This window comes from Zingiber officinale, chromosome 6A (genome assembly GCF_018446385.1).
Source record: "Zingiber officinale cultivar Zhangliang chromosome 6A, Zo_v1.1, whole genome shotgun sequence".
Taxonomy (NCBI): domain Eukaryota; kingdom Viridiplantae; phylum Streptophyta; class Magnoliopsida; order Zingiberales; family Zingiberaceae; genus Zingiber; species Zingiber officinale.
Genome location: NC_055997.1, coordinates 102,395,692 through 102,409,304, shown reverse-complemented (window position 1 = coordinate 102,409,304; position 13,613 = coordinate 102,395,692). Strand labels below are relative to the sequence as shown.

Genomic DNA, 13,613 nt, shown 5'->3' with positions numbered 1-13,613 from the left:
CGAAAGTGGACGAGCCAGGAAAGAGTATCGCCGCTAGAGAGGACAGATATAAGGAAGATGCCATGCGAAAAGAAACAAAAAGAGAAAAGATCAAGTGGGAAGCTATCGACGCAAAAACAGAGATTCGGGAGCAGCGATGGATTCAGGGGGGAAAAGGAGAAGTTGAGGAAGAGATGGCAGGTAGAAGAGAGGGGAAAGTATTTATAGCCAATAGGCAGAGGGGCAATTTAGTCAGATATCATCCATCGGTCCATAATAATTGGTGGGAACAAAGAGGTCCGATGGATCTTCCTTGAAAATAACGCCCAAGGGTATATTTGGAAAAGTGTCGGCGTAAAGTACGAGGAGACAGATTTCGGGAGAAGACGCAACAGTTATATGGAAAAGTGTCCTCGCTTTCCCGGTCTGGTCTTAATCCTCGATTTCCTACTCAGGAATTATACTGACCTGGATTACGGTGGAAAGAGCAGACCAAGGTGTTCGGCTGAGCCAGGGCAATCAATAGAGAAAGGCAAGTTAAACAGGTCAGGGTAGAAAACGCAGACCGGAGCGATTTGCTAAATCAAACTAAGCTAAGCGGTCAGCGGAAAAAAGCAAGGAAAATAGGTCGGGGTAAAAAAGGGAATCCCGACCGGGACCAAATAAAACTTGAACCAGAAGGTCAAAGTACACGTTCATATTGCCACGGTTCATATCGGTTGGGAAATATACGAGGTAATGGATAAAAAGCTAATGAGTTAAGGAAAAATCGAAAACCAACAGTCATGTCATATCATAAGAGGGTTAACATATTGTAAGAAGGTTAACAGTCCAAGGTAAAGACAAATCCGAAATTACAAAGTAAATAGTTTGAACGAAAGTTTGACAGCTTCATTTTTACATTAAAGTTTAGCATTCAGTGCCGCATCAAGGCTCAGTATCAGCAGGAGGTTCAAGGAGGAGGAATAAGTCGTCGTCATCTTTGAAGGAAGGAAGTGACCCGGTCGGAAGTTCGTTCATTAGGCGAGCAGTGTCTAAGAAATCTTCTGAAGGGGCAGCACGAAGTAGATCCTGCTCAAACATTTGACGAGCCCCGCCGACCGTGCCACAACATAGCATAAGATTCATCAGACTCCCAAGCTTCCGCAAGAAGAAAGGAGAGGTGACGTAGGATCGCCTGTAGGCTCTTAGACGCTCTGCTTCACCTGCCTGATAATCTGCCAGCTCTGCCCGAGCCTTCTCCGCATCGGTTTGAGCTGCAGCTAAAGCTGTTTGACCCTGGGAAGCAGTCTCTTGTGCCTTCAAAAGATCGGCCTGCACTGACTTGAGGGTTGCTTGGCTGGCTTCCCAGCGACTTTGAATGGCCTTTTCTCGGTCGACACTAGAGGTGAGCTGACCCTGAACATCTGTTAAACTTTTCTGAAGAGTCTCTTGGGTTTCTTGCAGACTCTTCAGATCAGAGGATAGGGTGGTCAACCGGGCGTCCTTCTCATCCAATTCAACTACTAGCGAACGACGTCGTTCTGCCTCAGAAGCCAGTTTAGACTCACTGGTTTTCAGAGAGGCCTCCAAGGTCTTTATCTTGTCAAAAGCGGAATGGGAGATGTTTCGGGCAGACTTTGCAGACTCCCCGATCAGTCGAAGATAGCCCGCCAGATCACCGGGCGTGGGGTTGAATGGATCGCGTGGAGTAAGCGGCAGCTCCACCTCCTGAAGACAAGCCTTCAACACTTCATTCTCCCTCTGCAAGTTGGCGGCTTGTTGAATTGCACTCAGGCCGGTAGAACAAGCCTGCAGGTAGCATAGAAGGAAGAGTTATAAGAAATTCCTGGGGAGGAGCCCTGATAAGAGAAAACTCACAGAAACTAGCTGGCGGGAAACTTGGTCCATCCCTTCCATCAGCGGATTGTTCCAAAATTTCTGATTGCCTTCCCTCCAGGACGTGGCTAACTCACCCTGTAACTCAACCAGGCCGATAGCAGAACGAGTATCTTCCACAACTTCTTCGGCGTTATCAGGCTCTGTGGAGGGCAGGCGCCAAGAGGCGGTGAAGGTATATTTTTTGGAGATCTTTCCCTGGGACCGAGAGGTGGAAGCCGGAGCGGCTGCAGGAAGCGAGGCGGACACAGTTTCAGAGCTCTCGGGCTGGTCCATTATGGGAAAGGGGAGTTGCCCGGGAGAGAAGGCCTGAGCGGGAAGAATAGCCTACTCGGAAGTTAGAACCCGTCCGGGTGTCGAGGTCGATACTTCGAGTGACAGAACGGGAACCTCTGGTCCCTGAGCAATCTCCTGGTCGGGTCCCATAGTAATCTCTTGGTCGGGAATAACAACTCTGTCCACTGAAGATTGAGAAGTTGCGGCTAAGCGATGGCTAGAAGGAAGAGGTGGAGGAGATGCCTGAATCGCTGGAGTAACCCTCTTCCTTTTGCGCTGGAGTTGTAGACGTTTGGCGAGCGGGGGAGACGCGGCTCGCTCTCCCTCGGCCTACTCCAAGGTGGCAAAATCTTCTGCAGGAGCGACATCCAGGGGAAGAGTCGAGGAGGCTTCATCCCGGGCTGGCGCAGGTGGGGCAAATTGTGAAGCGGAAGGGACCGGCTGTCAAGCAGAAGGAGCAGATTGGGATGAAGCAGCCAAGCCCTGTTTCAACTCCGCACTCACGGCTTTCAAAACAGCAATAGATTGGTGTTTTAGGTTTGAGGAATAGGCACGGAGCATAGCGGCCTCTGCAAAGTAAAAGAAAGATACCTCAATTAGCGAAAAGAAGCAAGAAGGAAAACGGTGTCTTACCTAACGGAGCCCCTATCTCTGCCTGAACTGGGCTGAGCCCGAAAGAGTACAAAAAGCCTTCCAACAGTATTATACACAAGCGAACTCTCACGCCTTGAAGTTTTTCTGAAGCGGCGTCGCAGGAAGACTGATGCTGATGTACGGGGAGGTTGGAAGGGAGGTCATAACGTCATTGGGTCGGCTCGACCAAGGGTTCAGGTGATCTAACAAAGAAGAAACGAGATTTTCACCCCTTGTTGGAGGAGGGCATGTCAGAAAAGAACTTATAACCAGGCCTAGCCTGTACCATGAACACTCCCGGTTCTGAGCGTTTGAAAGAATAAAAATGATGGAATAGCTGAACGGTCATGGGAATTTGGTATATGCGACATAGAATGACAGTGCCACATACAGCTCTGAAGAAGTTGGGAGCAAATTGACAGGGGTAGATACCAAAGTAGCAGCTCAGGGAGTAGATGAAGAGATGTATGGGAAAACGAAAACCTCCCAGAAGTTGATCCTTAAAAACAGTGATAAAACCTTCAGGAGGGGAGGATGCATGTTCGTTAGGAGTGGGAATTCGAAGCTCGTAAGCCTCATTAAGTCTCAAGTCAGACCGAATCACGGACAGGTCATGGTCATCTGCGTCAGAAATGAAACACGAATACCAAAAGGAGGTCTTACCGTCAGCCATTATCAAGGTGAGGAAGGTTGAAGGAGAGGTCAGTCGAGAAGAGGAGAGAACTAGGCGTGAGAAGTCGAGAAGGGGAAGGGCTGAGACACCAGAGGCAGTAAAGCGGCGAGGAGACGAAGGTCGTCGAAGAGCTCAAGGCAACGACGGTGGACTGCCTTTAGGGCTTATAAAGGAGGTTTTCCTAGGGAATATCGAAAGATGGGTCGAGTATCTTTCTGGGTAAAGCGCCCATGGTCGTCCGATCACGGAGCGACCACGAAACGACATGCTCTTATGGGAAGACGTGTACAAAAAGGAGTGGAGTCGACGGCGTCATACGGCTTAAGCAATAAAGGCATGGGACAGGTGTCGCCCCCCTAGGAAGCATATTAATGATGGACGTAATAAGGAAATCATTAGATGAAGCGGGCGTACGGAAAACGTCTGCTATGCGATCTTCTTGGGAAACGACGAAGAAAAGTGGCGGGAAATAAATTCGAATGTGGCGAGGCCACAAGGCATCATTTTCCCAAGGGAAGAGTAAGATTTTAATATTTTTATCTGCACAATATAGCTGATACTGTATATCTCTTGCCTACAGAAGAAGTCGAAGCAGTCTCTTCAAGTAATCCCTGGTCGAAAAATCACCCCCAGGTCGGCAACATCTATCCTGGTCGGAAAATCACCCCCAGGTTGGCAACATCTATCCTGGTTGGGCAAGTACCCCTAGGTCGGCAACATCTATCTTGGTCAAGAAATCACCCCCAGGTCAGCAACATCTATCCTGGTCTGGAAATCACCCTCAGGTCGACAACATCTATCCTGGTTGGGCAAGTACACCCAGGTCAGCAACAACTATCCTGGTTGGGCAAGTACTCCCAGGTCGGCAACATGTATTTCCAAACGTGTTTTCATAAGAATTCTCGGTCGGTTGTCCCAGACTCTCGCCTCAGTGTGAGTTAAAAGTGAGCAAGGCTCTCATGCCAACGACCTTCCAGGTCGACTGTCCCAGACTCTCGCCCCAGTACGGGTTATAAGCGAGCAAGGCTCTCACGGCCAACGACCTTCCCAGTCGGCTATCCCAGACTCTCACCTCAGTGCGAGTTATAAGTGAGCAAGGCTCTCACGCCCAACGACCTTCCAGGTCGGCTGTCCCAGACTCTCGCCCCAGTGTGAGTTATAAGTGAGCGAGGCTTTCACGCCCAACGACCTTCCAGGTCGGTTGTCCCAGACTCTCGCCCCAGTGCGAGTTATAAGTGAACAAGGCTCTCACATCCAACGACCTTCCAGGTCGGCTGTCCCAGACTCTCGCTCTAGTGCGAGTTATAAGTGAGCAAGGCTCTCATGCCCAACGACCTTATCGGTCGGCTGTCCCAGACTCTCACCCCAGTGCGAGTTATAAGTGAGTAAGGCTCTCATGCCCAACGACCTTCCTGGTCGGCTGTCCCAGACTCTCGCCCCAGTGCGAGTTATAAGTGAGCAAGGCTCTCACGCCCAACGACCTAACAGGTCGGCTGTCCCAGACTCTCACCCCAGTGCGAGTTATAAGTGAGCAAGACTCTCACGCCCAACGACCTTCCAGGTCGGTTATCCCAGACTCTCGCCCCAGTGCGAGTTATAAGTGAGCAAGGCTCTCACGCCCAACGACCTTTCAGGTCGACTATCCCAGACTCTCGCCTCAGTGCGAGTTATAAGTGAGCAAGGGTCTCACGCCCAACAACCTTCCAGGTCGGTTGTCCCAGACTCTCGCCTCAGTGCGAATTATAAGTGAACAAGGCTCTCATGCCCAACGACCTTACCGGTCGACTATCCCAGACTCTCGCCTCTGTGCGAGTTCTAAGTGAGCAAGGCTCTCACGCCCAATGACCTTTCAGGTCGGTTGTCTCAGACTCTCACCCCAGTGCGAGTTATAAGTGAGCAAGGCTCTCACGCCCAACGACCTTACCGGTCGGTTGTCCTAGACTCTCGCCCCAGTGAGAGTTATAAGTGAGTAAGGGTCTCACGCCCAACGACCTTCCCGATCGGTGCATGGATTTCCTCGGTCAACATTCTTTATATTCGCCGAAGCAAAATGCGGCAAGCAAGTTCTCGTGCCTGACTGGTCATTAAGCTATATTTAAGGGTTTTTCTAAGTATGGAATTTTGCATGCACATTCTTGGGTTGCAGGCACATCCTCAAGTGTCTCAATTACCCTGGCTGGGCGCCCATATGTTATGAGGTAAGAGGAAGAGGGGGTAAACGAGTTATCTTTGTTATTTTTATTAGAAATACCAAGAAAAATGCAGGTGCTTTATAGAAACATATCAACATCAGAACCAAAGGACAGGGGACTACATCCTGAATGAAATCCAAAAAGCATGAGTTATTTCAATAACAAGAACATTTTTTAAGGGTTTAAATTGCTGCCAGATCCAGAAGCTTGATCCTTTCTAGCCCGATGAGCTTGAGCTTTAACTAGATCTTCTTTAATAAGATCGATGGCGCGCTTCAGTTGCCCAATAGTTTTATCTTTGATCCGTCCTTCCTCCTTCAGGAGAGTCACCTCGTCCTCGTGTTTCATCTTCAAATAGACAATAAAGTGAACCTGGCTCTGGAAGTCCGATTGAGCCTTCAGCTTGAGAGCGATTTCGGCTCGGGTTTTGGATTTGGCGGCCAGCCAGAGGCTTTCCATTTCATGAGTAAGGGACGCTTGAAGATCTATGCTCGTAGTCATCTCCTACAGGATTTCTTCCTTTTGAGCCAATAACTCTGTCAAATGGGCAATCTGCTGAAGTGAGGCTTCCTCTTTCTGAGCCAATAACTCCATCAGATGGGTGATTTGCTGAAGCAAAGAAGAAAGTTCGCTGGGTTTTGTGGTAGGTTCCATGGAGACGAGATATTTTATTAGCAGAAGGATAACTAGAGGCAAGAAGGAGACGGGCATGTGCGGACCTTTTATAAGGAAGAAGAAGGTGAAGGGATTTCCTCGGAACTTGAGTGGATGCTTGGAAAATAGTGTGACATTTATAGGAAAAGAACATGCTCGGTAGTTGAGGAGTCAACATGCACACAGAGTGAGCCTGGTTATCTCCTAGGACTGCGAGAAATTCTGAATAAAATAGATGGAAAATAGGTCGGCAGAGGATGAGAGAACCAGGTCAGGTAATAAAGGGGCTCGGGTCTAGTCAGTCGGACTAGAGCCTCCTTCGACTAAACTTGAGGGGGAGACTTGTGATACGGTGCATGGTCGTGGGGGCAATAAGATGATGTGGTTAGGAGTCAAGACCACAGGAAAGTCAGAAGTCAAGCTTATATGGAGGTCAGAAGTCAAGCTTACGTGGTTGTGGTCGGAGTCCCAGCTGAGGGGCAGTCAAAGGATAGGATTCTGAGTTGGACCAGACCCAGCCTCAATAGCAATTAAGAACGGGACCCACAGGCCGAATATAGCTGAAAACTGGACCCACAGGCCAGGTATAGCTAAGGAGTGGCCCCACCGGCCAGATAAAGGCACAGAAGGAAAGGCCTCGGGTGAAACATAGCAGGTCAAGAAACAGACCTGGCGTGCAGGTCGGGATGTACAAGCCATGGATAACAATAGACGGATACAGGTCGGGAAATAGACATGGTGTGCAGGTCGGGATGTACAAGCCAAGGATAGCAGCGGATGGGTACAGGTCGGGAAACAGACTTGGCTTGCAGGTCGGGATGTACAAGCCATAGATAACAGTAGACAGATACAGGTCGGAAAATAGACCTGGCGTACAGGTCAGGATGTACAAACCGTGGATAACAGTAGACGGATACAGGTCGGGAAATAGACCCAGCGTATAGGTCGGGATGTACAAGCTATGGATAACAGTATACGGATACAGATCGGGAAACAGACCTGGCGTACAGGTCGGGATGTACAAGCCATGGATAACAGTAGACGGATACAGGTCGAGAAACAGACTTGGCGTGCAAATCGGGATGTACAAGCCATGGATAACAGTAGACGGATATAGGTCGGGAAACAGACCTGGCGTGCAGGTCGGGATGTACAAGCCATGGAAAATAGCAGAGGCAGGTCGGGATACAGCTCTAGCATACAGGTCGGAACGTACAGACCATGGATAACAACAGAGGCAGGTCAAGGTACAAGCCATGGATAGCAACGGATCAAAGCAGATCGGGACACAGACCTGGCATGCAGGTCGGAACGTACAAGCCATGGATAGCAGCGGATCGAAGCAGGTCGGGACACAGACTTGGCATGCAGGTCGGAACGTACGAGCCACGGATAACAGCATACAGAAGCAAGTCGAAGTACAGATCTCGGAATGCAGACCCAGCGTTCGGGCACTACAGGACAAACAAGTCGGGGGAATCGTAACCGCCTATCAGAGAATGTCATAGAATAATCAGTGTGTCGGGGAATATTCTAACAGTCGGGGCTCACTACGCCTTTGGTTTTGCCGCCGACCTATTAGGAACTGCCACGTGTCAATCATCGCTAGACAAAGCCTGACAGTCGACATTCTCTGACACCCGCCAGGCCCCAGAAATAGCCATTGCAGTATAAAAAGGGATACTTTGTCCCTTATGCAGGTACACTCACTCGTCATTTCTCACTAGTCTTTATTTTTCGTCCTTTTTCTATGTTTTCTGAAGAAAAAGTACCTGACTTGAGCGTCGGAGGGCCTGACCCGAGGGCTTTTTCCCTGGTTTCTCATCTCTAACGACTCGTGGGCTCGTCTGAGTATGCGCAGAGCCGCAGTGTCATCGTCCTGATCATTCTCCTTCGTCAGCCGTCCGGGCGAACCTTTCCGAGGGGTGCCAGGTAGATCAGACGCCACAGCAACATTCTATCAACTTTCAGTACATTAAGGCCCCCCTTCATCCGACTCAGCTTCCAAACGAGATCAACATTCCTCTTCGATCTTAACCTTCTATGATGTTGACTAGAACTAGGGCCATGAATGACCGAAAGCCTTCCATAGTGGTTTAGCACTTTCCTTAACAAATCTCAAAAATCTTGAAAAAGAAAAAAAAAGATCAAACAATTTATTACGTCGTCCAACAACATCTTCAAGTTAAGGAACATCAAACTGATCTCTATCTCAACATCTATGTTCACCAAACATCTCCATGTTCCAAACCAATCCGATCAAGCACAATCGCCATATTGAGTTTGAAAGGGGAGGGGTTAAGAAGAGTTGATCCATGCAAAAATTTATGAAAATAAAAAAAACATGAACCTTATCTAATTTTCTTATGTCTACCTAGTTAGTTATACTTGTTTATAATATCTTGTAGATCTTCTACATAAACCAAGCTCTTCTGACTATTACGAAAATTTAATAATGACAAGATACATTCCTTACTTCCATTTTATCAAGCTCTCAATTGTAACATTGGATTTGAAAACAAATGAGAGAAATAATAACAATAACAAATTAATAATACAGTGGCACACCTATACTCTATATTTAATTGCTAATGATTCAATTTCCTAGCATTCCGTGAACCATGTTTAGAGAAGTTGATATTTAAGGAAAAAAAATAACAAGGGGCATTGAGGTTACAGCTACAACTTCCTACAATCGAATAGAAAAATCAACAAGAGCTAGCTATCGGATCACACAAGGAAAGAGAGATAAAAAGATTTTAGGATAAGTAGGGGAATGAAGGGGAATAAGGGGTGAGGAAATTTAATTCTTCGATAAAATCCAACAAGAGAAGAAAAGAATGAAGGAGATGAGGGTGCATTTCGACATACATAATGCGAAGGGAACACAACATTTGCTAGCATGAGCAGAGGGAAAGTTCAATACAAATGTTTTCAAGTAGTTGTAAACATGCATGCCCCATGCCACATATTTTGGAGAGCCATCAAACTCGATAACTTCTATTTATGTCGCATAAAAAATAGTCCAAAAAGTTATAGATCTCTCAAAATGCTTAAAATTGTACAACATCATTAATCCATACAAGTCAATCATGACAAATTAAACTTGTTTGGCTATGCATTAACTAATCATGCTCTGCATGTCCTAACAAATTTCAACCATAAACACATCCATTGGAGTATCAAGAGATGGAAGGAAGAAACAACAAACCATAAGACCGCAAACTTGGACTAGGCTTCTCAACTAGCTAGTTCTTCTTGTTTGGCTCAAAGACATACTTGATAAGAGATTCTTTAATGGACAACAACTCCGGGAACTCACCCTTCAACTTCGTAGCATCCAACTCATTGTTGCTTCGAGGTGCAATGATGACTTTGGACTGTTCCTCCAATGTGAAATTGTCCCACTTAAAGCCGGGGTCAATGTAGCTCTTGTACATTTCAAGGATTTCATTGTGGCTCACTACGCCTGGGTTTGTGAAGTTCCATATGCCTCTGCAATTTCTCTTTGCCATCTCAATGGACATGGGCAGGAGTTCATCTAGGATCGTCATGCTATTAGGAATGTTCACGACTTTGTCGTACCGAGCGATTTTAGTAATGAAGTTGCGTGGATTGCTAAGATCAGATGAAATTGGCATTCTAACTCTTAGGGTGCAGACATTGTCATACTCTTTCAGAAGTTCTTCAACCTGTATAACAACAATAACAAATACATTTACATATAAGATTTTGATAGAACCAAGAAGCTAGCTAGATGATATATATATACCATTGCTTTAGTCTTTGAATAAAAAGAACCAATGAAATTTGGCTTATCTTCTTCCTTGAACCCAATGCCTGATCCTTGAGGGTGTTCGACGTCATATTCAAATATACAACCAGTAGCATAGTTCATCAACAACAGACCATGCTCCCTACAAACATCTGCCAGTGTCAAAGTCCCTGCGACGTTTGTTCGGATCGTCTCCTGCTTATGAGATTCGCACCAATCGACGTTTGGCCTGCCAGTGACTCCGGCAGCATTAAACACATGGGATGGCTTCACTTTCTGGATATCCAAGATGAGCTGTGTGCGATCTTCCAATCGCCCCCTTCCATGCTCATATGCTATGCCCTGCTTCTGGCATATCCTGCCAAGAAGGCCACCGATCCACCCAGTTTTACCATATATCAAAAATTTCAAATGTGGAGTATGAACCATCTTGTTCAGAGTACCAGCAGCAGTAGTGTCTACTGATTGGAAGAACTTGGCCTTGGTGTCTTCAGACATGTCGATAGGCATCATCGACATTCTAGGATGGGGCAACAATGCTCCTGAAACATCTCCCCACCACTCTGGATTGCTCATGTACCACTCCATTGTCTTCTTAAGTCCCTCCTCCCATGGGGTCCTTTCTGACCACCCAATGTTCTTCAGCTTCTGATCATCCAAAAAGTACCTTTGGTCATTGAAAGGCCTGTTCTCCACAAATTTGATTACCTTATCAGGGTCTAGGGAGAAAATCTTGCAGATATCCTCGGCGACGTCGAGTACTCTCCTCTCTCTCTTGGTTCCGATATTGTAAACGTGCTCAACTTCTCCTTTGTGCAGAACAACCTCGAAGGCCTCTGCGACATCCTCGCAGTAGAGATAGCTCCTGACGTTGGAACCATCGCCGTGAATTGGAAGTGGCTCTCCTCTCATGGCCAAGAGAAGAAATTTAGGAATCAGTTTCTCGGGGAACTGATTCGGTCCGTACACATTGTTTCCGCGAGTAGTGATCACCGGCAAGCCATATGACCTTCCGTAGGCCATAACGAGCATCTCAGCCCCTGCTTTGGTCGCAGAGTACGGATTGGTCGGTAATAGCTGGGATGCCTCATGGTTTCCTACGATAGCATCCTCATCGGTCTCGCCATAGACCTCGTCGGTGCTAACGTGGATGAACCTTCTAACCTGACCAGTAACCTTGCAAGCCTCGAGGAGGACATGCGTGCCGTAAATGTTGTTCTTGGTAAACTCGAAGGAGTTACCGAAAGAGTTGTCGACGTGCGTTTGGGCCGCAAAATGCATGATGGTGTCGATCGATTCTGTGATCAGAAGGTAGTTGACGAGGTCGGCACTAGCAATGTCTCCCTTGACGAACTTGAAGTTGGTAGAGGAGTACGAGGGATTGAGGTTCTTCAAGTTAGAACAATAATCAAGCTTGTCGAGGACAACAATCTTGTAGTCAGGGTAGCTACGGACGAGACGGTTAGCCACATGGCTTGCGATGAAACCTGCTGCCCCTGTGATCAGGATGTTCTTGGGCTTGTATGTTGTCATCTGTAAATCAAACTCTGTCCACACAAAAATTCAAATCTGAGATTGACAAGTACCTCATGATTCTAAAAATAAAGGGAAATCAAAGAAAATCATAAAAGTAGAAACGGCAAAACAGTCAGATCTAAGATATTGAAGTGCGAGAGAGAGAGATGCATGCATGCATGGGGCGTGCAGTGCACCACTACACTGAACTGAAGTATTTGTTATGCGGTAATTAACATCCCCTGATGGATCCCTTAATTCCACCTGAAAAAGTTTGATGATGGAGAAACCAATGCCTTCCAGAAAGGAAACGATCAACAAATAAAAAATGATAATTAATTAGTGAGCTAGGAAATTGAACAAGAAATTTAAACGATCGATGAACTTACAGTGCAATCTGGAACGTGGAGGCTGGATTCAGAAAGCTTGAGCAAACAAACTTTGAAACTTAGATTCGCAAGATTGAGTTGAGGAATCTGATGGTGAATGCCAAGGTGATGGCTATGGAGAGATGAAAAGGTAGGAGTCCAGAATTAAACGTGGGGTTGAGAAAGAATAATGGAGACAATCAAGGAATAATCTCATATAAATGTGGGTATGGGCGGTCAACTTTCATCAACATTGCAAGTATAAAAAATAGATAATTTGAAGTTTTGAACCACATATATAAAGTTTTGTTTATTCCGAAAGATTCATTATATGTATTGGGTTAGTTTAATAATATTTTATACTAACACACATTTCATATTTATATTAGTTGGTATGTATATATCTATTTCTGATTTTCTTCCCATTCCATTTCAAAAGATATAATTATTTTTTAAAACAATATATAAAAATATAATTATTAATCATTTCCAACCTGCTATTATTGATTAATATATATTATAATGCTTGTATTTATTGTTGATGCGGCATTGAATGATAAATCTGGTGTCGTGGTAAAGGATGAAGATGGTTTTGCACACAAAGAAACACATACATATCAAGAGACACTAGGTAAAGTTGTCCAGCAAAGCTCATGTATATGATGCTTAAGTCATGATGGTGCTATGAAAGTCAAGTAATGGAACAATAATAGGGAAGGAAAAGTGCTAATCCGAGATTAAGATCAAGATGTTCATATCGCCATCAGGTTTAATATTTTTAGGGGATAAACATCTAAACTCTAAACATTATTGAGGTTGTTGGGCTCTAGGGATCATGGTTTGTGGAAGTGTGGATCGTGGAAAAGCCATGTAGAGGTAGAGGTTCATGTTCGATTCTGACCTGTAACTGCAAGAATAGCTGGGCCGTAAGCAAAGTAGAGAGCTCGGGAAATCAAAGTTGACATACAGAGTTAAATGAACTCAAAGCATCAAAGGGGAGAGCTCTAGGTGTTGACATCGGAGCGCAGCATAATACATATACTAAATCAGATTTGTCCCTTAAATCATGAATCCTTTCGTGGTATATATAATTTTATATAAAATAACATAAAAAAGTATACCTCAAGTTCTCAATAGACGTGAATGATATCACAAACAAATAAGAATCTCACGTGTGACTCCTCTAGCGGTATCCAGACACAGTAAATCACGAACTTGACACGATCCGTTAAGTGCTAGTCTCTTGGATCGACAAAGGTTTGAAAGCACTACCGATCTCTTTCAATAGAAGAAAGCGAAGAAGTCGAGGGAAAAATGAAAAGAAAGAGTCCCTTAACTTGAATCTTTCTAAGGATGACTACTTATAACCTCCAAGGAATATGAAGATGTATGACTCTTCATATTCTCCAATAATAATCATTATGATGATTTTTTGAATTTTTCATTAATGATAACTCTTTAAATTCTCCATTAATCATTATGATTATGGCTATTCGAATTCTCTATTCTTTGGATCAAATAAATCTATATTTGATCTTAATCTTGACTAGCTTCTGATATTTCTGAATTAATTAATAATCCAATTAATTCTAATTCAGAAATAGTAAAATTGAATAATTTTAACATCTACTAAAATAATCAATCATAGATAATATTTATGTTTACTTGCT

The 13,613-nt window shown here is 45.2% G+C and overlaps 1 protein-coding gene across 1 annotated transcript; it reads right to left on the bottom strand.

Moving 5' to 3' along the window:
- Positions 1-9,355: 9,355 nt before the first annotated feature.
- Positions 9,356-11,593, bottom strand: LOC121994256 (trifunctional UDP-glucose 4,6-dehydratase/UDP-4-keto-6-deoxy-D-glucose 3,5-epimerase/UDP-4-keto-L-rhamnose-reductase RHM1-like). The gene is made up of 2 exons (XM_042548355.1): positions 10,058-11,593; positions 9,356-9,977 (listed from the first exon to the last, which is right to left on the bottom strand). Exons 1-2 carry the CDS (start codon positions 11,591-11,593, stop codon positions 9,534-9,536), a joined length of 1,980 nt encoding a protein of 659 aa, XP_042404289.1. The 3' UTR covers positions 9,356-9,533.
- Positions 11,594-13,613: the final 2,020 nt, after the last annotated feature.

What these genes read in the sequence shown, in the direction of transcription:
- LOC121994256 (XM_042548355.1), bottom strand. Translation starts at nt 11,593, where the DNA reads ATGACAACATACAAGCCCAAGAACATCCTGATCACAGGGGCAGCAGGT. An exon ending in ATTCAAAGACTAAAGCAATG is followed by an intron (nt 9,978 to 10,057) that starts GTATATATATAT and finishes GTTGTTATACAG; the next exon opens with GTTGAAGAACTTCTGAAAGA.